This window comes from Mytilus californianus, unplaced genomic scaffold (assembly GCF_021869535.1).
Source record: "Mytilus californianus isolate M0D057914Y unplaced genomic scaffold, xbMytCali1.0.p SCAF_7, whole genome shotgun sequence".
In the NCBI taxonomy this organism is placed as follows: Eukaryota; Metazoa; Mollusca; class Bivalvia; order Mytilida; family Mytilidae; genus Mytilus; species Mytilus californianus.
In genome coordinates, this window is record NW_026262723.1 from 8,617,994 (window position 1) to 8,641,711 (window position 23,718).

At 32.8% G+C, this 23,718-nt stretch overlaps 3 protein-coding genes across 3 annotated transcripts in view; 2 read left to right on the forward strand and 1 right to left on the reverse strand.

The window, feature by feature from the left end:
• The window catches only part of LOC127710001 (ADP-ribosylation factor-like protein 6-interacting protein 1), a 31,407-nt gene extending 25,102 nt beyond the window's left edge, over positions 1 to 6,305 (forward strand). The window contains exon 6 of the mRNA XM_052215712.1: positions 340 to 6,305. Coding sequence (XP_052071672.1) covers positions 340 to 464 — 125 coding nt within the window. The 3' untranslated portion in view covers positions 465 to 6,305. The remainder of the gene's footprint in view (positions 1 to 339) is intronic.
• Positions 6,306 to 8,643: 2,338 nt separating this feature from the next.
• Positions 8,644 to 15,199, forward strand: LOC127709997 (paramyosin-like). The gene is made up of 4 exons (XM_052215707.1): positions 8,644 to 8,796; positions 9,786 to 10,071; positions 10,623 to 10,651; positions 13,217 to 15,199. The coding sequence occupies exons 2-4, from the start codon at positions 9,792 to 9,794 to the stop codon at positions 13,973 to 13,975; spliced, it is 1,068 nt and encodes a 355-aa protein (XP_052071667.1). The 5' UTR covers positions 8,644 to 8,796; positions 9,786 to 9,791; the 3' UTR covers positions 13,976 to 15,199.
• Positions 15,027 to 23,718, reverse strand: part of LOC127709994 (probable flavin-containing monoamine oxidase A) — a 36,310-nt gene continuing 27,618 nt past the window's right edge. The window contains exon 12 of the mRNA XM_052215703.1: positions 15,027 to 15,415. Within this exon, the coding sequence (XP_052071663.1) occupies positions 15,386 to 15,415 (30 nt within the window). The 3' untranslated portion in view covers positions 15,027 to 15,385. The remainder of the gene's footprint in view (positions 15,416 to 23,718) is intronic.

A 23,718-nucleotide genomic window follows, 5' to 3' on the forward strand; every position in this document is an offset into this window, starting at 1 on the left:
TAGAATAAAAATGGCTTTTATGCAGATAAAACCTGAAAAAAAAATCAAATATCCCCGAAAATACAATTTTTCTTCAATCCTCGAAAAATTGGTACCCCCGAAAATAAATGAATCCTTTACTGTATTTCCTGTGTCAAGAAATTTTTATATTTTCATTTCCACCTGTGTTTATAAGTTGGATAATTGACAATACTATATTTAAATGCCTGTTGCTTGGATTTTTTCAGGAGCATTTGATATGTTTGTTGTAATACACACCATAAAATATTATGAAGCAGTAATGTCGTTGGTCCGTTCTGAATCATCTATCTAATATTTAAATATGTTGTCTAATTCCAGTGAATTTAATTATGCTTGTACCTGGTATCAGAAGGAATGGAATACTGCAGAAATACTTTGGAAGACTGGGTAATGCCATCAAGTCACTGATACAGGGCAGAGTCAAGAAATTGAAGTCCAACTAGTGTTCAGCATTTCCAAACATTTCCATTTATTCTAAGTCCCAAACTTTTGTATATTTGATATATTTCTTATGTAGGTAGCTTATGTGTGTAGTGTCGATTTTTGATGATTTTGATTTTTTTAGAATAGTGAATTGTATTTAATGGGGCTGTTGTAGTAATTATATTTAAATGTGACAAAAAAATAATTAGCTGAGTTTTTCTTGTCCACTCAAAGAAGATAGAGGGTTTTTTCATGGACTACCAGTACATTTACATTTTTGCGAGGACATATGTTTTTTTCAAAATATGGGGCTTTATGTACTGTCATTAGGAAGATAAAGAAAGGAGTGGTCTTTGGGAAAGTGGAAATAGATAAAAACCTTAGTCAAACTAATTTTAGACTAGGATAAAAAAAAAAATATAGATTAGTACAGTAATTCTATGGATATATCAACTTTTAGTCCAGAAACTAGGGCATATTTTAAAATCATACTATGAAGTTTTTTTCTATATTTACTTGATACAAACTATTTTGTAAGACCTTTTTTGAAAGAAGCCTTGATGCATAATAAAAGTTGTTTTATAATTGTTCAAGGCTTAGATTTAAAGAAAAAATGTTCTTAAAATATAACATTATACTAAAACTTGTATATATATATCAATTTGGTCTCAATTAATTATTTTCTGTTCACTGAAATGTCAACTGTACATTTCGACATCGTATTAGAAAAAACACACCTTTTTGTATGGACTTATTAGATATCATTATTTATTTTCATAAATTGTTGTTAAACATTATGAAAAAAAAAACATTCAATGAAATTTGAGTTACTTTTTTCCAGAAGAAAAAGATTTTTATTTCATAATTAAAGTAGTAGTAAAGTATATTCTTTCTTGAAATTTATGATAATGTATATTGCTGATTAGATGTTGTGTAATTTGTATATTTTTTAACCGTAAACATACAACTTTAAAAAGGTTACACTTAATTTAGGTTGGGTATATGATACTTTTAAACACTAGTATAGAAAAGAAAAGAAAAATGAATAAAAATCAATCTGCTACATATTGCAGGCAAATTAACTCTTTTTTTTTTAAACTTTTGGAAATTAGAATTGAACAAAAAATATCCAAGTAATGTTTAATCAAATTAGGAAATTAAATTCTAAATCAACCATTTTTGAATTAAATTTATAGCCAAATCATGCTATCTTCTTTTGTTATAAATTTTAATTTTACTCCTTAATTATTTCACCTCTTTTTGTCCTCCAAAAATTAAAAGAGTGAACATTAATTTGGTGTGGTGTTGAACATACTGTATATGATTATAGCTTTAATTATGATACCTCAGTATTGTTTTTTATTTTCTTTATAAAATTATAGACTCATACATTTACTATTTTTTGAAATTATCTGAAAAAGACTTTTTACCGATAGTTTCAAAAACTATTTACTGGGTATGAACTTTTTACTGGATACAAACAATTTCCCATATTTTCTGTTAAATATAACAATTATTTACTGGTTATTTGGACAATAGCAAGTTTATTGTCCCCCTCTTCACCAACTATTTCCCTCTGCATTGCGTTTAAACATAGTTATTGTTTCTGGGGAAAATAAACTTGTCCTCATAACCAGTAAATAAGTGTAAAATTGAGAATGGAAATGGGGAATTTGTCAAAGAGACAACAACCGGACCATAGAACAGACAACAGCAGAAGGTCACCAACAGGTCTTCAATGCAGCGAGAAATTCCCGCACCCGGAGGCGTCCTTCAGCTGGCCCCTAAACAAATATATATACTAGTTCAGTGATAATGAACGCCATACTAAACTCCAAATTGTACACAAGAAACTAAAAAACTAGACTATTTATGTATAATTTTGTTTAGGAAATATGTTCTTACCTAGAAAAACAAGTCCCACATTTGTTCTAAAGATTAGAAATGTCAGTAATATTTTTTAAATAGGAATTTTTAATGCTATTTGCTATTTTATTTTATTATCAAAGGTGGTTACTATGTGAGCAAAATTTAAATCTATAGATATCTGAAAAGAATCTTTCTTAAATTAGAGAATTGAATGTTTATTTTGATGTAATTTTTTTGAGCCCTAACTTGAATACAATAATGTCTTTTCTTCACATAGCTAATCAATAATTTCAAGCAATAATTTTAAATGCTTTTTGTGCCAAATGTACATATATGTCATAAAAATTTCTGTTTTTGCTTCACAATCAGCTTATTTTTACATTAGTGCCTTAAATTCTTCTGCCTAAATAAAAGAACCCATTTACTGATTAAAATCATACTATCTCAGAGATAACATGACAGGTAAGTAATTATTACATTATGTGTTCAGTGTAATAATTTCAAATTTAGTCGGTGGCATGGTTTTGGTATAATCAAAGGAGAAAGCAATTTTTTAGCCCCTTGAATTCTAAAATCAAAAAGTATTATGTGAATCTATGAAAAAATGAAATTGGATGTTCATAAGAACTTAGTCTGTCAGATAGTAGTATTTATATTTTTATGCCCCACCTAGGGGCATTATGTTTTTCGGTCTGTGCATCCGTTCGTCTGTCTGTCCCGCTTCGGGTTAAAGTTTTTGGTCAAGGTAGTTTTTGATGAAGTTGAAGTCCAATCAAATTGAAACTTAGTACACATGTTCCCTATGATATGATCTTTCTAAATTTAATGCCAAATTAGAGTATTTACCCCATTTTCACGGTCGACTGAACATAGAAAATGATAGTGCGAGTGGGGCATCCGTGTATTATGGACACATTCTTGTTTAACTATGCCTTGCAAAGTCGTTTAGAGGTTTTAATTTCTTGCATTTCATGTAAACCTGCAAAAACTGCCAAAATAGCCTCAATTTGAGACATCATTAATAGTAAGATATGAAGTAAAGCCATACTTAAAAATATAGTTTGCTACAAGAGGTCATAAATAATAATGTGGGTAAAATCTCTTTTTTGGCACCTTGTCTCATATCTGTTTTTGCCAAAAATGTTTGTAAAATGTGCATTTGAGGTTAAATATGATAATTTCATCATTCTTGTGACATCATTGTGAAATCACAAATGACATTTCTGCACTTAATAAGTGAATTATCAAGATTATATCGTTCTTGAAGAAATTTATGATATGTGCATAGTTTTTTAAAGTCTTGAAGAAATTGATAATTTATGCAATTCCATGGACCAGAACATGGCTAATACCTACTTCATTGACTAAATCTGTCAGTTAAAATTAAGCACCAGAACAAGTATTTGATGATAACTACTTTTGGCAAGTAATCAAATGTGTAATTACTATTATCAGTAGCAGCATTATTTTACAAGCATTATATGAGGCTCTGGAAAGGGTTTACAGAAAAGAGAATAATGAGCCAAATACAAAAAAAATAAAATAGGGAAAATGAGCCAAAAAAATAAAGAGAATAATTTGGTGGTAATATATAAAGAATATAGAAGCCTTAAAAAAAAGAATACAGACATGAAGACACCCATCCAGACACTCATATATATATGTGTGTGTGTATTCAAATGATGTTTAATGTGCTTCATATTTAGATTTTGTTAAGTTTTATATGTTATTTATCCATATAAATGATATTTTGTTTTTTATATATTTTTCTCCTGATTTATTATAATTATATGTAAATGAATGAGAAGTAAGTTTCACTTATTTATTGTACATTTTATGCCTGCTGTAGTAGTTAATATTATTTTCATGTATGATTCAGAAGATTCGATCATTAATTTATTTTTTACAACATAAACTGTTCATGTGTTAACCCTTTTTCTAGCAAGCGATCAGTTTTAGTTAGATTGTTAAGTCGTAAGAGAAGTTTTTTTTGAGAAAATATAAAAGATAAATTACAAAAACTTAAATACAAAAAAAGAATAAAAGCTAAAAAACATGAACTGGCAGACCAATATTTCGACTTATAAGGTCTTTCTCAAGGGATGTTGAAAATTGGAAAAAAATATCCAGATCAATTATAAGTGTATTTTAATAACAATAAAATGAGATAAAAAAATCACTAATTATGCACAAGTTTTCTATCAGAAGTAATTATATAGGTGTGGGTGCCAACTACTCATATGGCTTTGTTTCTAAACACTTCAGATCAATAGTAAAGTACAGTACTATCCACCAAATTTCTTTGAATTTTTCAGATAATTATTTTACCACAATCCAACTTGGAGCTTTGGTGGCATAAAACATGAGAAATATGTGTAGGAACCATTATCTTCTTAAAACTTTATTTAGAATGAAATAAAATATACCTTAAGATAGTAGATATGGGTTAAGGAAATAATAATCCTTTAGAACAGAAACAATATAATCAGTGTTACTTAGAAGTATGTTTAGTTGACACAAATGTTTTAGTGGTTTTAAAGAGTTATGTCCCTTAGTGTAGGGGTTACTGCTTTAAAAATAGTAATGGTTTTTCAATCTGATTTTGTAAAAAAATCCCAGTTTACCCCCATTTAGTGAAATTGCACTGTATTTATTGATATTTATTGTTGTAAATTTGTACTTTTTTTCTTGCCATCAATTTATTATTTTTACATCATTACAAACATTTTTTAGAGATTTGTATAATAATTCTTTATATGTTTGAAAGATGTATGAAAGATTCTACATTTTTGATATTTTGATCTTTTTAAGAGTTTTGTAAGTAACAGTCATAAAATGTACAACTGCTATTTTGATTACCCTCTTGGTACTTTCAACAATTTTTTAAGATTGGTTTGATACACTTTCTAAAAGCTGATGAACATTATCGACTGGTTAGAATGTCAATACACAAAATAAGGTTAAGTTTTAAGTCAAGTTTATGGTAGTTAAGTGAGATTCCAAAGTCAAATTACACTTGGACTTAAGCACAAATTAATCAAGTCATCATTACTACCGGCATTTAAAATCCTCAGTAATAGGTTCAAAGATAATGTGATCTTGATTTCATTATTAAGTGATCTTGTTTAGTTTAGGTTTCAGTGAGTGCAGAATTAATTATGATATCAAAATTACTTACCACAGGCTTCTCTAAACCTGACACATGATCACTAAGGACCTGATACAAGGTCCATTGGGCACAGTATACTCTAGGAAGATTTATTACCTGTAGCAGTGTAATGAGTGTTAAGCTTTGGGAATTTGCAACTTAACTTTATCATTTGGTGCAGCTTAAGAAATTAGCATAATTGTAGTGGTGCTAACATAGTGATTATTTATCAACATTAAATTATAAAATTACATTTAAATCATTAAAGGTTTGCTAGAGCTTGGGTAATCAGAATGCATTTCATATTTTTTGCAAATACTGTAATACATCCAGTTCATTTTTGCTGATAAATTTTTGCATTTAACCCTATGTAGCCGACATCATAATTTATTTACTGTGTATCATTATTATTCGTTGGATACCAATTTTCGTGGATTTCGTTGGTACAGGTGAATCACGAAATTAAATGCTCAACGAATAACAAAATTTCTATAGGCTTGAATGAAGACTTCGGAAAAACCACAAAATAAAATATCCGTGAACATGTAAGTTTTCCTTAATCCACGAAAATTGGTACCCACGAAAATTGGTACCCACGAAAATAAGTGAATCCACAGTATGGGATTATCAAACTTTGTTTTCATGATATATCCCTAATTATTTATGTTTTTGCAAAAGTTGAATAAAAAATCACTTTCGGTTATATGTTGGTTTTCGTAAAACGTATGTTTTGTTCTGTTGCCTTTATACTAAGATATGCAAATTATAAAAAATTTCAAAGAAAATAAATCAATAGAAGACTTGTAATACTCAGTGTGCCATGAATAAATTTTTGTTTTAGCTAGTTACTTGTTCTCTATTTTTTGCAGAAAGGAAGGAACATCAATTTTCAGTGTATGATATTGTTAGTATTGTTCACTTGGCTTTGGCAAGAATAAATTATGGAAGGTCCTTCATTAGAAATAGTGACATAAATGTTATTAAAATTACAATCATTATAGGATTGATGATTGAACCCTCATTAATCTTGATCAAGTGGCAAAAATGGCGGAACATAGTTCCCATTGAAACTCTATGGGAAATAATATTTTCATATTCTTATCTGAAACTAATCTGCCAATTTTAATGAAACTTTGTAGGAATGATTTATAGAATGTCTCCATTTGTTCTGATCAGATGAAACATGAAGCTAGAGACAATCAGATTCTAATTGGCCATTGGGTCAACGTTAAATAAGGATCATATATAGGGGTCTCCCAATCATCAATTCTGTAAAGCTTGAATCTAATTGGCCAGTTTCAACAACAATCTTCTCCTCTGAAACTACAAGGCAATATGCTTTTAAGCTTTAGAGGATTAGTGATGACCCTCTGTATGAGATCATCATGTAATGTTGATTGGAATGCAAACATTACAATTTGGAGTCTCATAATTCAATTAAGTCATATAGGAAACTGCAACTTTATCATCTTATCTGCCAGGTCAAATTTGAATAAAATTAAAGAAGGGCAACAACAAATGATAATTTTTGGTTGTATGCAATCGAAATCCTAATGTGGCTGGCTTGATGTTAGTATTTATCAATTTTCACAACTTTTGAGATGAACGGAAAATCTATACCCAGATGTTTAAGTTACAAAATGATGTGTTTGCGTATAACCATACTTTTCAAGAAAATTACATATATTGTGCATTGTGCATGAATATAGTATCTGTTCTTAAAATGTAAGAAATGTCATTGTTAAAGAAGTAATATTTTTAATTAGAGTTATCTTCCTTTATTGCCTTTCCTGGCTGGATAGTTATCAATTTTCCAGACTTTATCCACAGACTAAGTGACGTGGAAGTTAACTACTATATGTCACCATACAGCCTTCAACAATGAGGAAAACCCATAAGCATAGCAAGCCATAAAAGGCACCAACATAACAAAAAGTAAAACAAATCTAATGAGAAAACTATAATGGCCTGATTTATATACAAAACAACAAATGAAATGCAAACATGATATACAACAACATACGACAACCACTGATTTACAGGGTCCTGACTTGGGATATGCACATACAGAATGTGGTGTGGTTAAACATGTTTGGGGGTGCCCAAACCCTCCCCCTAATTTCGGAGAATGAAAACAAGAACAAAAGTCAAAAAGTTTGAATAGCAAAAAACTTTTGAAAGCATAACAACCCAAATTATCTAAAAAGATCGACCAAAGCTGTTACAATTAGGTGTAATAGTTGTCTCATATCTAGTAATGATAGATAAAGATACATTTTATTACCAATAAAGGACCCATTATGGGCAAAATCAGTACAATGATTAGAATTTTATACATTTACAACATACACAATACAAGAGGAAAAACAGCCCAAATGTTAAATACAACACGAATTAATAATGTAACCATTAATGTCCAGTGTTTGTTGACCATGCAACAGAAGCAGCATCATATCTATTTTGAAAAAAAAGCTTTTTTTGCAGTTAAATACTCATCGTAGCTGATGCAGATGAACTTATATTATAGTTCTCCAAATGCAGAAGTCACCAAGGGTATGCGCATGTGCTTAAAGGAGACCCAACCCAATAAATATAGAAAAGAACAGTTAAGCACTTTACAATGCATTCATAAACTAATGTTCAAACATTTATTGTCTATTCCTGTTCGTGGCTGATGCACATGGACAAGAATACTAAACAGTTATCAAAATGCAATAGTCAACGAGGGCATGTGGTAAAAAACATTCTAAGAAGTAATGTAAAAATTAAGTGCACGATAACCCAGTGCTGATTTGTACAATTGGAAAGAGCTAGTACCATTACTATTAAACTATGTACTATTATAATTCGGGAAATAACAGTATTGAGTAAAGTCCAATATTATAATTAATATTTGGCAAACAATAATATAATTTTAATGTTGTAAAAACGTTGAACTAGGATAATTGTACACCAAGTTATGTAACAAAATGGTTTCAATAGGCGTAGAATGAAAAACAAGTAATACTGTAATACGGACCAATATTCGATCTAGTGAGTGATATCATGCCTAAACGACAGTTAAACAGTTTTAAACTATATAAATATGATTTAAAAAAGGATATTATATTTCTATTTAACAAATTGATCAGGTGATTAAAGTAACAGTCTTCTTTGTTTGAATGGCAAGAAATCTTTTGTTTTATGTATTCAAATTTACTGATGTATGCACTGTTAATTTTACAGGCCAGCAATTTTTGTTCGCAGCTTGTAACATATTTGATTATTTTCTGCTTATATAAGCTTTGTGACAAACATAGAATATTTTTCCTGAGGAAAAAGAAAAATGCAATAAAGTAAGTACAAATTGTATATTAAAATAATTTATAGATATTTTGAAAGTATTAGTTTTTTATGTACGTTTAAGAAAAGTAAAATCAAATGGTATATTTTTTTGTCGTCGGGATTTTACATTAATACCAACATCGTCTAATTTGTATTAACTTCCTCGGTGGTATCGTGCTAGCGTGCTAGCCTCCAGTACGGGAGGTCGTGGATTCGAGACCGAAATTTTTAAAAGCGAAACATATATAACGTTTTAGAGAAACAATTTAGTAAAAAAGATTTTCTTGTAATTGAATACATATAGTACTGTATTTTCGTGAATTAATAGTACATATAGAATTATACTTATAAAACTGTACAAGACCAGCACTGGCAATATTGTTCGATTTATGACAGTTGGTACTTTGATGCTTCTCCGGTAAGCTCGCGGCACTTTAGGAGCAATAGCATATACTTGTTGACTCAGATTCACAATGTGTCACGGACATGTCTCCTTGTGAACTTAAATGTTAAAGATTAGTCTTACTGAGGTTGTCGGTAAACATATTCTCGTCCTTATATGAATGTAATATTTGTCACTGGACATTAACAGCAATCCAACCACCCATCTTATGCGTACTAGTGATAAAAGGGGTAAATTTAACCTCCACCTCATTAATTTTGTCATTTATGGTATTCAAATGGATACAAAACTTGGAAAACTATACATAAGTCCTTGAATCAACTGGGACTTCTGGGACTTTTTGTTTTGCTTTTTCTGTGAAGAAAAATTTACTGTTTCGACTGTATTCTTGACTTTGAAAAAGGCTAAATTTTTCGTACAGGTACACATCAATATAGTCAAAACTTAACAAACCGTTATTTTTCCTGGAAATCTTTCAGATATTTAAGAGATTGATTGGCTGTTGTTTACATTACATCCAGTGGCGAATATTTCAGGCATATTCAGGACAACCATACAATTTTTTTTTCATAATTGATTTTATTATCACATTTTCAGGAAAAAATGACAACGAAATACAGTAAAGACTGTATAACTAAAAACATCGTTTTCATTAAAGAAAACATAGCTTCTGTAGATAGACTGTTAGATATTTTACTGGAGGGAGATGTTATACAGATGCACGAGAGGGAAGATGTTGTAGCTAAGATGCCCGGGGAACGGGTTCACCATATGATCGACATTGTTCTAAAGAGAAGGGCACAACACATCTTCATTGATGCTTTAAAAAGAACCGGACAGACACTGATCGTAGATAGAATCTTAACAACACAAAAAGAACTCGGTTAGTATTTAATTAAACTAGCATTGCTTTTCGTTATTTGGATCAATACATTGGCACATACTCTATACATTTATTCATAATAAATACAATATAGAAAATAAGAAAATAAATTGTTGATTACCAACACATGAATTCAACAATAATCGAAGTGATATTAGTAGGCATATGAAACTTTTTTAAGCACGGCGAAATAGTTATGTCTCCAGCAGCAAAACACTGTTCGTTCAGTTGCACAACGTCTAAATTAAATGTCCTTCCTGCAGTTAATAAATATTTGTATAGTAAACTCTTCCGCAATCTTATTAAAACATAGATCTCTGATTTTGTTATCCTCATTCAACGTGTGGTACGATAGATCTTAATTTTAATCAGATTGACTCTTCCATGAAGTCAATTGGTTGAAATCAAGTATAATATAATCCGAACATTTAAATGAAACGCTTGCTTTTGTACAACTCTAGAGAAATAAGGTATACTAAGGATTTCTGTTTACATAAATATTCATATCAGGTTGAAACTATTAATAATCTGCAATATGTTTTTGATTTTAGCTCAAATAAAGGAACCAAAACCCCACACGGTAAGCTTTATTTATTTGAAATTATGTTGCGTAACATAAAAAACTCATTTACTCATTCACTTGAAATAATGATCTCGTTCTCGCGGAATGATACATCGTTCCTTAGAAATATCGTAATGATCGTTCCAACAGAATGTCGTAATGATCGTTCCCACGGATAATTGTGATGTTATATTGTTCCCAAGGAATATCGTAATGAAAGTTCCATCGGAATATTGTATTGATCGTTCCCACGGAATGTCGAAATGATATATTGTTCCCAAGGAATACCGTAACGATAGTTCCCACGGCATATTTACACGGAATAGCATACTGATCGTTCTTTCGGACTATTGTAATAATTGTTCAATCAGAATATCGTAATGATCGTTCCTACAGAATATCGTAATGATAGATCGTTCACAAGGAATATCGTAATGATCAATTCCACGACACAATGATCATTCTCACGGAATATCATACTGATCGTTCTAACGGAATATCGTAATAATCGTTCCATCTGAATATCGTTATGATAGTGCCATCGGAATATCGTAATGATGTATTGTTCCCAAGAAATATCGTAATGATCGTTCCCACGGAATATCGTAATGATCTTTCCATCATAATATTGTATTGATCGTTCCAACGGAATATCGTAGTGATAAATCGTTCCAATAGAACACCGTAATGACCTTCCCATGGCATAGCGTAATGATCGCTCGCATGACACAATAATCATTCACAGAGAATATCATACTGATCTTTCATTCAGAATATCGTAATGATCGTTCCCACGGAATAATGAAATAATCGTTCCCATGGAATATCGTAATGATATATCGTTCCAAAGGAATATCGTTATGATATATCTTTCCAAAGGAATATTGTAATGATCGATCCCACATCACAATGATCATCACAAGGAATATCATACTGATCGTTCTTACAGAATATCGTAATGATCGTTCCCACAGAATATCGTAAAGATCGTATTTCCGGAATATTATATCGTTCCCTCTAAATAATTACCGTACTGATTTCTTCTACCGTTAGAATCGTATACTAGACTCAAGCTGACAGCCACTTTTAGCAGACAATCAAGCCCTTATTCATTTTTTTTCTAGCAGCCAGATTTATATGATATGTCTAAAGACCAAATCATGACTTTATATATCAATGTATCAAATAAACTATTACCAAAGGTGACATCATATTTCCGACTATTCTCTTGGATGCGAAAATTTTGCGTGATTGGAAGAAAGTGGCTGCTAAAAAAAGTAGCTGATGGCTAGAGTTGCTGCTAAAAGCGGCTTTAAGATTGGGTCTAGATAGTCTGATTGCTGTTTGATATCAATACGATCGATGCCCTTCAGTTCTGAAATGGACATAAAAGAGACCATCAATAACATTAACACAAATGTCCTTATGATTATTCGCCAGTTTTCCTATTTTGTCCTTTTTAAACGGAAGGATTCATTCAGAAACACGTGTGATCAAAATCATTGCCATACCTTCTTAATTTACCGACTGCAGATACAAAAGGTAATCAAAATCATGGCCATACCTTCTTAAAATACAAAAGGTGATCAAAATCATGGCCATACCTTCTTCATTTACCGACTGCAGATACAAAAGGTAAACAAAATCATTGCCATACCTTCTTAATTTACCGACTGCAGATACAAAAGGTAAACGAAATCATGGCCATACCTTCTTAATTTACCGACTGCAGATACAAAAGGTAATCAAAACCATGGCCATACCTTCTTAATGTACCGACTGCAGATACAAAAGGTAAACAAAATCATTGCCCTCCCTTACCTTCTTAATTTACCGACTTCAGATACAAAAGGTAATCAAAATCATGGCCATACCTTCTAAATGTACCGACTGCAGATACAAAAGGTAATCAAAATCATTGCCATACCTTCTTATTGTACCAACTGCAGTTACAAAAGGTAATCAAAATCATGGCCATACGGTTACCTACTTAATTTACCGACTGCAGATACAAAAGGTGACCAAAATCATGGCCATACCTTCTTAATTTACCGACTGCAGATACAAAAAGTAAACAAATTCATTGTCATACCTTTCTTAATTTACCGACTGCAGATACAAAAGGTAAACAAAATCATTGCCATACCTTCTTAATTTACCGACTGCAGATACAAAAGGTAAACAGAAACATGGCCATACCTTCTTAATTTACCGACTGCAGATACAAAAGGTGAGCAAAATCTGCTGTACACGATTGCTTTATCCATTGCATAGGAAATGCCATTTGGATTTTTTTTTAGGATATCTTCAATTAAATTTATAGTATCAAAATATTATTTGTCTCTTGTTATGTGCCAAGTGAACCTGAAACATTTTGTTGGTGAAGCTCATGGCATGAAGAGTATGGTATCACATGTTCAGTAAACAAAAACCTATAAGGACAAACAAACATACAAATAAATAGGCGATTAAATGAATAGAATAAGATATAAATAGGTGATAAAATGAACAGAATTAGATAAATATAATTACTAAGCTATAAACAAATAGGATCTTTCGTATAATCTTATTTCAATATTTCAGATTTCCTTACTAACACCGAAGATCGCAACCTATGCGCCTTTCCACCGAGAACACATAAGTTTGTGGCAACCGAAAGAAAATATGATAGAGAGAAAGTCACATGATGAATATAAAAGCCTGTTAGAAATCAAACGACAAAACGAGGCTAGGATAAAACAACTAGAACACGAAATGGAGAAGGTAAAAAGGACTGAGAAAAAAAGATACAAACAGTTGGAAAAGGAATACAAAGAACTGACAAAAAACAACAATGAACTAAAAGCAAAAGTAGACGAACTGAAGATTCAACTTAATGCACGTGATGAATTTATCAAAACGGCCAGGAGTAGGTCTAGTTATGGACAAGACGAGGTTGATTCACCCGTGAAAAACTCTGACAGGACCTTTCTTGATTTAAAGAAATCACAAGAAAACTTTGAAAACAAACTTATGAAGGAAATGGCAAAAGGTCAGCAGCAATTACTAAACATCGTTCAAGAATTATCACAGAAAAATGTGATACAAGAAATAAAGCTTGCCGAAGCCACCGACAAACTGGAGACAGCCACGGCAAAGCTAAATTCTGTAGCCGAGAAGATTGACAATCGGCTTGATGGACACGACGGCCGTAAATCTACGTCAAAATCCAACGGATCGACCAACTTGAGCGAAATGACTTTACCGCCATTAAATAAATTGGGCAAACATTTTTCCGATGCACTACCACGTCAAAATACATTTATGGATGGTGTTGGCGTGCCTCATAAATTCAAAGAGTGATTTCAATTTTTTTATTTGAAAGACTGCTTTTGATAAATTCTGTATGTTCGATAAAGTAATGTACCCGTTAAGAAGAGGTCGCGTCCTTTTTCTTAAATAAGTGTGAAACCAATGTTAGTTCATTTAAGAATAATTTAGTTTTGGATGTAACACGTCTTCTGATTGGCTGAAAGTTTTTTGTCCATCACCTCATAGACATGATTTTGTCATGCGACCGTGACGTCATCAACGTTTTTTCATTATTTACTCCTTAGAAATGGAATTTAGAATCAAATCATAAGTGTAATATTTTTTCAGTCTATTCGAAATAACCTCAAAAATGTGGTGACACTTTTTAATAACACGCTACGCGGGTTATTCAGTGTTCACTTCATTTTGGATATTTTTTCTTCATAGACAGGAAAAATATAACAGTCATTCCTTAAATGAAACATAGTTTTTTTGGTGTAGGAAAAGCGAAAAAAATCTCATAATCTATAGATTTACACACTAGATCAAAACTCATTTCTTGACTATGAAGGTTGCAGTTATATTATTACAAAAGTACGTTACCGAAAGAATTATACATAGACAAGAACTGTAGTTTTAAAAAAACGACAATGACTCCTTGTACAATTATGAAGTAAATTTCTTATACGACACCCTCTTTACTTTAAAGTATCTCAAACTCCAATGATCGTAACCGTTTAATTGATTCACACCAACTTTAGCATATGTTAAAAAGTAGATTGTGCATGCCTTGGTGAATAATTCTTTAATCAAATTTCATTTTGAAACTAGGCTCAGATTTACTTAACACCAAACTATCATCAGCATAGCATCACACAGTCAGTTTTGACTACTAAGTCTGCAAATTTTATTTTTTTCAAGATATCATTTCAATAGCAATTTCACTACTTTTATTGTAACCTCAAATTCCTTCTTGACTGCGTTTATCTTAAAACTTGAATTTCCGGCGTTCTTGACTTTAAAAACGTCCCCGGTGACAATCTCCATTCGAGGTCCCATTATGAAGAATTCATTAAAAAAGATCCTGTTAATTACAGAAACATGAATTTAAATATTTATTGCAGATACACATTATACAATAAACAACTTAACGTTTTTAGCATGAGTGTGCAACTTTGGTATTTTGCACTTTTGTATTATATATAATCGTGTGTCTATATTCAATACCAAATGTAAAATTTGAAATACATTATTATTATAATCAACAATTGTAAAGGTGTTTAGTTTCATTCTTCATTCAATATAATCACATTCAACTCCGAGAAAAGTTTTTCGTCCATATCAAAGTGTTCCTATATATATATATATATATATATGCTATTTAGAACATATAGTAATGTCTATGTCATGTTGTGATCGTCCACGCAACACAATTGGAACAACAGATTCTTTTTCTTTGTTCTAACTTGAGGGCATCTGTTCGGAATTCATCTGAAAATATACCAAGACCTTTCATTTTGTCCCTGTATTTCTTTGTGAACTTGCAACTGTATAAAATAAATACGTATCAAGAAACTAAGTTTCAGAAAAGAAGAAAAATATGTTTCAAGGAGTTGTGCTTCTATGGCGGGAGCAACTCTGGTATGACATTTGGTGTTTAACAATTCTCAGGAAATACTGATAGATGGCATGGATGTATATTTGCCACAAGGTCTGTAAATAAAGCTACCTAAGTAAAGATTTTCCTGAGGAAACACTTGAAAATAGGTGAAATTCCAGGCTGTTAGTATTCTCGTTTTAGTAATAATTGCTTAACATTTTTCATTTGGGGCCTTTAATAGCTTACTATGCGATATATGGGTTTTGCTCTATGTTGAATGCCGTACGGTGGCTAACAGTTGTTAACCTCTGCTTCATTTGGTCTCTTGCGGGGAGTTGTCTCATTGGTAATCATGTCAAGTCCTCGTATTTCTATACAGGAAATAATGATACATGCCATGTATGTATATTTGTCATAGGTCTATGCATTTCAGTGTTATGCATAAAACATCTTCAACTAAGTTTTACCTTGGTAAAATCTGGGACCAGTAGATTCATTGTATTTGTCACAGGTAAAATCTTAGTTGCTGTAAGTACTGTCCACAATTCTAATGTGGTAGTAGTAGCTTAAATTTTCCAAAAATAAATTAAATCAGTCGAAAGTTACTTAGCAGTTTCGCAGAAAATGAAAAGATTCACTACCGGTAATCAATAAATATTCATTCCGAAGTATTTCATTTGTTTATTTGAAGATAACTAATTGTTTTTGAAAATTTGTTGGTATCAATTGGTGATTTGATGATCGCAAATTGGGTTCACTGACTGAAGTTATATTATAAGGGCAATGTTAATGGGCAGAGGCCTAGAGGAGTGTAATCAGGAATGACACATGTTGAAAGTAGTAATTGAAATAAGTAGTAGATCTAACGTAATCAGGAATGACATATGTGACAAGTCATAAGTGAAAGTAGTAGATCTAATGTAATCAGGAATGGGAGATCAATCGGGAATGCCATAATGTCGTCAGTGCAAACAGGAATGGGAGAGAAATAGGGATGACGCAAAGTCTGCAGTACTGAAGTTATTAGATCTTGTGTAAACAGGAATAGTAGTTCAATCGGGATGACGCAAAGAAGAACAAGGGGGTTAAGAAAATTATTCAAAGTAGTATTTGGTGGGGCTCTTGCTGCTCAATCTTTCGTTTTCTGTGTACTGTTTTGTGATCTGTTAAGCGTCTTAGGGTCTTTTGCCAATTTGTTGTCTGTCATTCTATGACTTTTGTCCTTGATTTTCAGTTTAGCATCTATTACTGTTGTGCAATGTTATATTTAAAAGACTTTATACTTCATGTGAAGAAAGACTGTGTCAAAATGTTTTACTTGATTCGTCATATAATGATTATAAGATATTACATTTTTTTGGTTTAAACTTTGTCTTAAGAGGAAAAAGAACAAATTAACTATACCTTTCAACAACGTTAAATCCGAAGCTCTCCACATGTTAACGTGATTCCAAAATATTTTGACGGATCCACATGTTCGGTTGCAAAGCAAAATTTTTGTCAATATCCAGCATACCCTCTTTTTCAGTGTCAATTCATATTTTCATCATTTATTCCGGTAGACCTACCTTGTAGAAACTACCTATTTGATCCATTGTTAATTTGTTCTCGTCCTAATTATCCATATAATATCTGCCACTGACCGTTTAACAGACAACACTAAATTGATAAATATACCTTTATCGAAGGAAATATGCAAACAGAAAATGACTTTTATACTTAACATATATCAATATATATGTTCCTGCATATATACAGTGAAGTGTCAGCGTTACTGATAACAGAAATGTCACAATGTCATTAAAAACGATATATTGTATTTAGTAGGACAGCTAGCGTAACCATTAACAGTAATCACGGTGAAAAGGTGCAATCAGTGTGGTCATACTAAAATTGTATTCAAAAAGAAGGCTAGTGTAACCAATGCATGAGGCTAGTGTATTGATGGACGAGGGCATTCAGTGTGGTTAAACTAATTGTGTATTCAAAGGGAAAGCTAGTGTACTCAGCGATACCAACGGAGGCTAGTGTACTGATAAATTTAGGCATTCAGTCTGGTCATAATAATTGTGTATTCAAAGAGAAAGCTAGTGTACTCAACGATGCCAACGAGGCTAGTGTACTGATGAATGTAGATATTCAATATGGTCATAATAATTGTAATAATCTTTTTAAAAGGAAAGCTAGTGTACTCAGCGATGTCAAAGGGAAAGCTAGTGTACCGGCGATGCCAAAGAAGCTAGTGTACAAATGAATGGAGGCATTCAGTGTGGTCATACTAATATTGGATACAGAAGGAAAACTAGTGTAACCAATGAGGCTAGTATATTGATGAAAGACGGCAATTAGTATGATCATACCAATATAGTATTCAAAAGGAAAGCTAGGTTAACCAGCAAGGCTGGTGTCCTGATGAATGACGGCAATCAGTGTGATCATACCAATATAGTATTCAAAAGGAAAGCTGGGTTAACCAGCAGGGCTGGTGTCCTGATTAATGAAAGCAACCAGTGTGATCATAACAGTATTGTATTCAGAAGGAAAGCAAGTGTAACCAGTGATGGTATTGTAATGAAGAATAAGTGGAATATTGTGGACAAAGCAGTAATGTATTTTATAGGAAAGTTAGTGTAACAAGCAACCGGACGGTATGATGAATTTGTGGAATCAGTGTGGTTCTCAAATAATTTGTATTCATTAAAAAAGCCAGTGTGACCGAGTCACCGGACGATAGTGAATTGATGAAAAAGTGGAATCAGTATGGTTACCACAGTATTGTAATCAGTGGGAAAGTTAGTGTAAACGCTAGCTACCATACGATTGTGTATTCATGAACAAGTGCAATCAGTGTGCCCATAACAGTGAGGAACTAAGAATGAAAGCTACTGTAACCAGCAACCAAATTCAGTATATTTATGAGCAAGTGGAATCAGCGTGGTCATAAAACAGATATTATAGTGTAATCAGTGCAGACATAACAGTATTATATTTAGTAAGAAAGCTTGTGTAACCAGTGGACAGATGGCAGTGTATTAATGAACTAGTGGAATCCTTGTGGTCATAACAGTATTACATTCAGTAGGAAAGCTTGTGTAACCAGTGGAAATATGGCAGTGTATTTATGAACTTGTGGAATCCTTGTGGTCATAACAGTATTGTATACAGTAGGAAAGCTTGTGTAACCAGTGGACAGATGGCAGTGTATTTGTGAATTAGTGGAATCAGTGCTGTCATACCAGTATTACATTCAGTAAGAAAGCTTGTGTAACAAGTGGACAGATGGCAGTGTATTTATGAACTAGTGAAATCCTTGTGGTCATAACAGTATTGTATTCAGTAGAAAAGCTTGTGTAACCAGTGGACAGATGGCAGTGTATTTGTGAACTAGTGGAATCAGTGCTGTCATACCAGTATTACATTCAGTAAGAAAGCTATTGTAACCAGTGGACAGATGGAAGTGTTTTTATGAACTTGTGGAATCCTTGTGGTCATAACAGTATTACATTCAGTAAGAAAGCTAGTGTAACCAGTGGACATATGGCAGTGTACTTATGAACTTGTGGAATCCTTGTGGTCATAACAGTATTATATTCAGTAGGAAAGCTTGTGTAACCAGTGGACAGATGGCAGTTCATTTATGAACTAGTGTAATCAGTGCTGTCATACCAGTGTTATATTCAGTTAGAAAGCGTGTATAAACAGTGGCCATATGGCAGTGTAATTATGAACTAGTGGAATCCTTGTGGTCATAACAGTATTATATTCAGTAGGAAAGCTTGTATAACCAGTGGCCATATGGCAGTGTATTTATGAACTAGTGGAATCCTTGTGGTCACACCAGTATTGTATTCAGTAGGAAAGCATGTGTAACCAGTTAACAGATGGCAGTGTATTTATGAACAAGTGGAATCCTTGTGGTCATAACAGTATTATATTCAGTAGGAAAGTTTGTGTAACCAGTGGACAGATGGCAGTGTATTTATGAACTAGTGGAATCCTTGTGGTCACAACAGTATTGTATTCAGTAGGAAAGCATGTGTAACCAGTGGACAGATGGCAGTGTATTTATGAACTTCTGGAATCTTTGTGGTCATAACAGTATTATATTCAGTAAGAAAGCTTGTGTAACCAGTGGACAGATGGCAGTGTATAAATGAACTAGTGGAATCTTGTGGTCATAACAGTATTATATTCAGTAGGAAAGCATGTGTAACCAGTGGACAGATGGCAGTGTATTTATGAACAAGTGGAATCCTTGTGGTCATAACAGTATTATATTCAGTAGGAAAGCTTGTATGACAAGTGGACATATGGCAGTTTATTTATGAACTTGTGGAATCTTTGTGGTCATAACAGTATTGTATTCAGTAGGAAAGCTTGTGTAACCAGTGGACAGATGGCAGTGTATTTATGAACTAGTGCTATCCTTGTGGTCATAACAGTATTATATTCAGTAGGAAAGCTTGTATGACAAGTGGACATATGGCAGTGTATTTATGAACTAGTGGAATCAGTGCTGTCATACCAGTATTACATTCAGTAAGAAAGCTTGTGTAACAAGTGGACAGATGGCAGTGTATTTATGAACTAGTGAAATCCTTGTGGTCATAACAGTATTATATTCAGTAGGAAAGCTTGTATGACAAGTGGACATATGCAGTGTATTTATGAACTAGTGGAATCAGTGCTGTCATACCAGTATTACATTCAGTAAGAAAGCTATTGTAACCAGTGGACAGATGGAAGTGTTTTTATGAACTTGTGGAATCCTTGTGGTCATAACAGTATTACATTCAGTAAGAAAGCTAGTGTAACCAGTGGACAGATGGAAGTGTTTTTATGAACTTGTGGAATCCTTGTAGTCATAACAGTATTATATTCAGTAGGAAAGCTTGTGTAACCAGTGGACAGATGGCAGTTTATTTATGAACTAGTGGAATCAGTGCTGTCATACCAGTGTTATATTCAGTAAGAAAGCTTGTATAAACAGTGGCCATATGGCAGAGTATTTATGAACTAGTGGAATCCTTGTGGTCATAACAGTATTATATTCAGTAGGAAAGCTTGTATAACCTGTGGCCATATGGCAGTGTATTTATGAACTAGTGGAATCCTTGTGGTCACAACAGTATTGTATTCAGTAGGAAAGAATGTGTAACCAGTGGACAGATGGCAGTGTATTTATGAACAAGTGGAATCCTTGTGGTCATTACAGTATTATATTCAGTAGGAAAGCTTGTGTAACCAGTGGACAGATGGCAGTGTATTTATGAACTAGTGGAATCCTTGTGGTCACAACAGTATTGTATTCAGTAGGAAAGCATGTGTAACCAGTGGACAGATGGCAGTGTATTTATGAACTAGTGAAATCCTTGTGGTCATAACAGTATTATATTCAGTAGGAAAGCTTGTATAACCAGTGGACAAATGGCAGTGTATTTATGAACTAGTTGAATCCTTGTGGTCACAACAGTATTATATTCAGTACGAAAGCTTGTGTAACCAGTGGACATATGGCAGTGTATTTATGAACTAGTGGAATCCTTGTGGTCACAACAGTATTATATTCAGTAGGAAAGATTGTGTAACCAGTGGACAGATGGCAGTGTACTTATGAACTAGTGGAATCCTTGTGGTCACAACAGTATTATATTCAGTAGGAAAGATTGTGTAACCAGTGGACAGATGGCAGTGTACTTATGAACTAGTGGAATCAGTGCGGTCATACCAATATTATATTCAGTAGGAAAGCATGTGTAACCAGTGGACATATGGCAGTGTACTTATGTCCACTAGTGGAATCCTTGTGGTCATTACAGTATTATATTCAGTAGGAAAGCTTGTGTAACCAGTGGACAGATGGCAGTGTATTTATGAACTTGTTGAATCCTTGTGGTCACAACAGTATTATATTCAGTAGGAAAGCATGTGTAACCAGTGGACAGATGGCAGTGTATTTATGAACTAGTGGAATCCTTGTGGTCATAACAGTATTATATTCAGTAGGAAAGCTTGTGTAACCAGTGGACAGATGGCAGTGTACTTATGTCCACTAGTGGAATCCTTGTGGTCATAACAGTATTATATTCAGTAGGAAAGCTTGTGTAACCAGTGGACATATGGCAGTGTACTTATGTCCACTAGTGGAATCCTTGTGGTCATAACAGTATTATATTCAGTAAGAAAGCTTGTGTAACCAGTGGACAGATGGCAGTGTATTTATGAACTAATGAAATCCTTGTGGTCATAACAGTATTATATTCAGTAGGAAAGCTTGTGTAACCAGTGGACATATGGCAGTGTACTTATGTCCACTAGTGGAATCCTTATGGTCATAACAGTATTATATTCAGTAAGAAAGCATGTGTAACCAGTGGACAGATGGCAGTGAATTTATGAACTAGTGGAATCCTTGTGGTCACATCAGTATTATATTCAGTAAGAAAGCTAGTGTAACCAGTGGACAGATGGTAGTGAATTTATGAACTAGTGGATTCAGTGTGGTTTTAACAATATTGTTTTCAGTAGGAAAGGTTGTGTACCCAACAAACAGATGATAATGTATTGATGAATGAGTGCAATCAGTGTGGTCATAACACTTATGTATTCAGTAGGAAAGCTAGTTTTACAAGTGATAGTAGTGTGTTGATGAATAAATGAAATAAGTGTGTACAGTATTGTATGCATGCACTTGGATAGCTAGTTCTTTTCTAGTAATTGTAATAGACAATACATAATCTCTTTCATTTGGCACTTTTATTTCAAACAAATAACAAAATATTCTCAAAAAGATATAAAAACATATCAACATCTTTTAAATATATCAAAAACTTTTCACACTAAAACACAGTAAAATTAAAACTTTAAATTCAAATTATGAAAAATGTCTTTCTTTTTGGATGAACCTAATAGCTAAGAATATAATTCAAAATTAAAATCCTGGCCTCTTATTCCACTTATCATTTTACAAATCATTAACATACAATGTTAATGAGAGGCGAAAGATACCAAAGGGACATTCAAACTCATGTTGAAAATAAAATATGCACATGTAGTTTGTTTTTCCCAATTTATATAGATAATTAAAAAGCCACAAGGACTATCTCTTATATCAAATGAAACTCAATATCATTAAAGCTGACTATTTTTAAAATTTATTTAAAAACGATTTAATAATTTCAACAAAAAGATGATGTCTAAAAGATTGACATGTAATATATTGCATAGTGTACAGTACATCCAGGGAGATTCAATTATTAATCACTCATGTTGGTGATTTTTCACAGTGAATGCTGGTAAGTGTAATGGGTTCACACTGAAATACCTCTAAATATTCAATAGATATCATATGACAGGGTCATAATTTAGAGTGTTTGCATTCTAAATTGCCAGCAATCACCGGTACCCCCACCCTGTTTCAATGTGATTCACTCAACATAAGAAGGCACAGAATAAGAAGGGGGCAAGCCTGATAAGGATGAGGGATTTTAAACTGAATTGCATTGGATGTACTGTATAGAGAAACCTGTCTTATCCTAGGTAGATTGTGTATAAAGACATGCAATACAAATTCTGGTGACGGCAATCAGTGTGATCATACCAATATAGTATTCAAAAGAAAAGCTAGGTTAACCAGCAAGGCTGGTGTCCTGATGAATGACGGCAATCAGTGTGATCATACCAATATAGTATTCAAAAGGAAAGCTGGGTTAACCAGCAGGGTTGGTGTCCTGATGAATGAAAGCAACCAGTGTGATCATAACAGTATTGTATTCAGAAGGAAAGCAAGTGTAACCAGTGATGGTATTGTAATGAAGAATAAGTGGAATATTGTGGACAAAGCAGTAATGTATTTTATAGGAAAGTTAGTGTAACAAGCAACCGGACGGTATGATGAATTTGTGGAATCAGTGTGGTTCTCAAATAATTTGTATTCATTAAAAAAGCCAGTGTGACCGAGTCACCGGACAATAGTGAATTGATGAAAAAAGTGGAATCAGTATGGTTACCACAGTATTGTAATCAGTGGGAAAGTAAGGGTAAACGCTAGCTTCCACACGATTGTGTATTCATGAACAAGTGCAATCAGTGTGCCCATAACAGTGAGGAACTAAGAATGAAAGCTACTGTAACCAGCAACCAAATTCAGTATATTTATGAGCAAGTGGAATCAGCGTGGTCATAAAAGTAGGAA

Coding starts and splice junctions, on each gene's coding strand:
- LOC127709997 (XM_052215707.1), top strand. CDS start 9,792: ATGACAACGAAATACAGTAAAGACTGTATAACTAAAAACATCGTTTTC. Junction 10,072..10,622: donor AACAACACAAAAAGAACTCG/GTTAGTATTTAA, acceptor TTTTGATTTTAG/CTCAAATAAAGGAACCAAAA. Junction 10,652..13,216: donor AGGAACCAAAACCCCACACG/GTAAGCTTTATT, acceptor TCAATATTTCAG/ATTTCCTTACTAACACCGAA.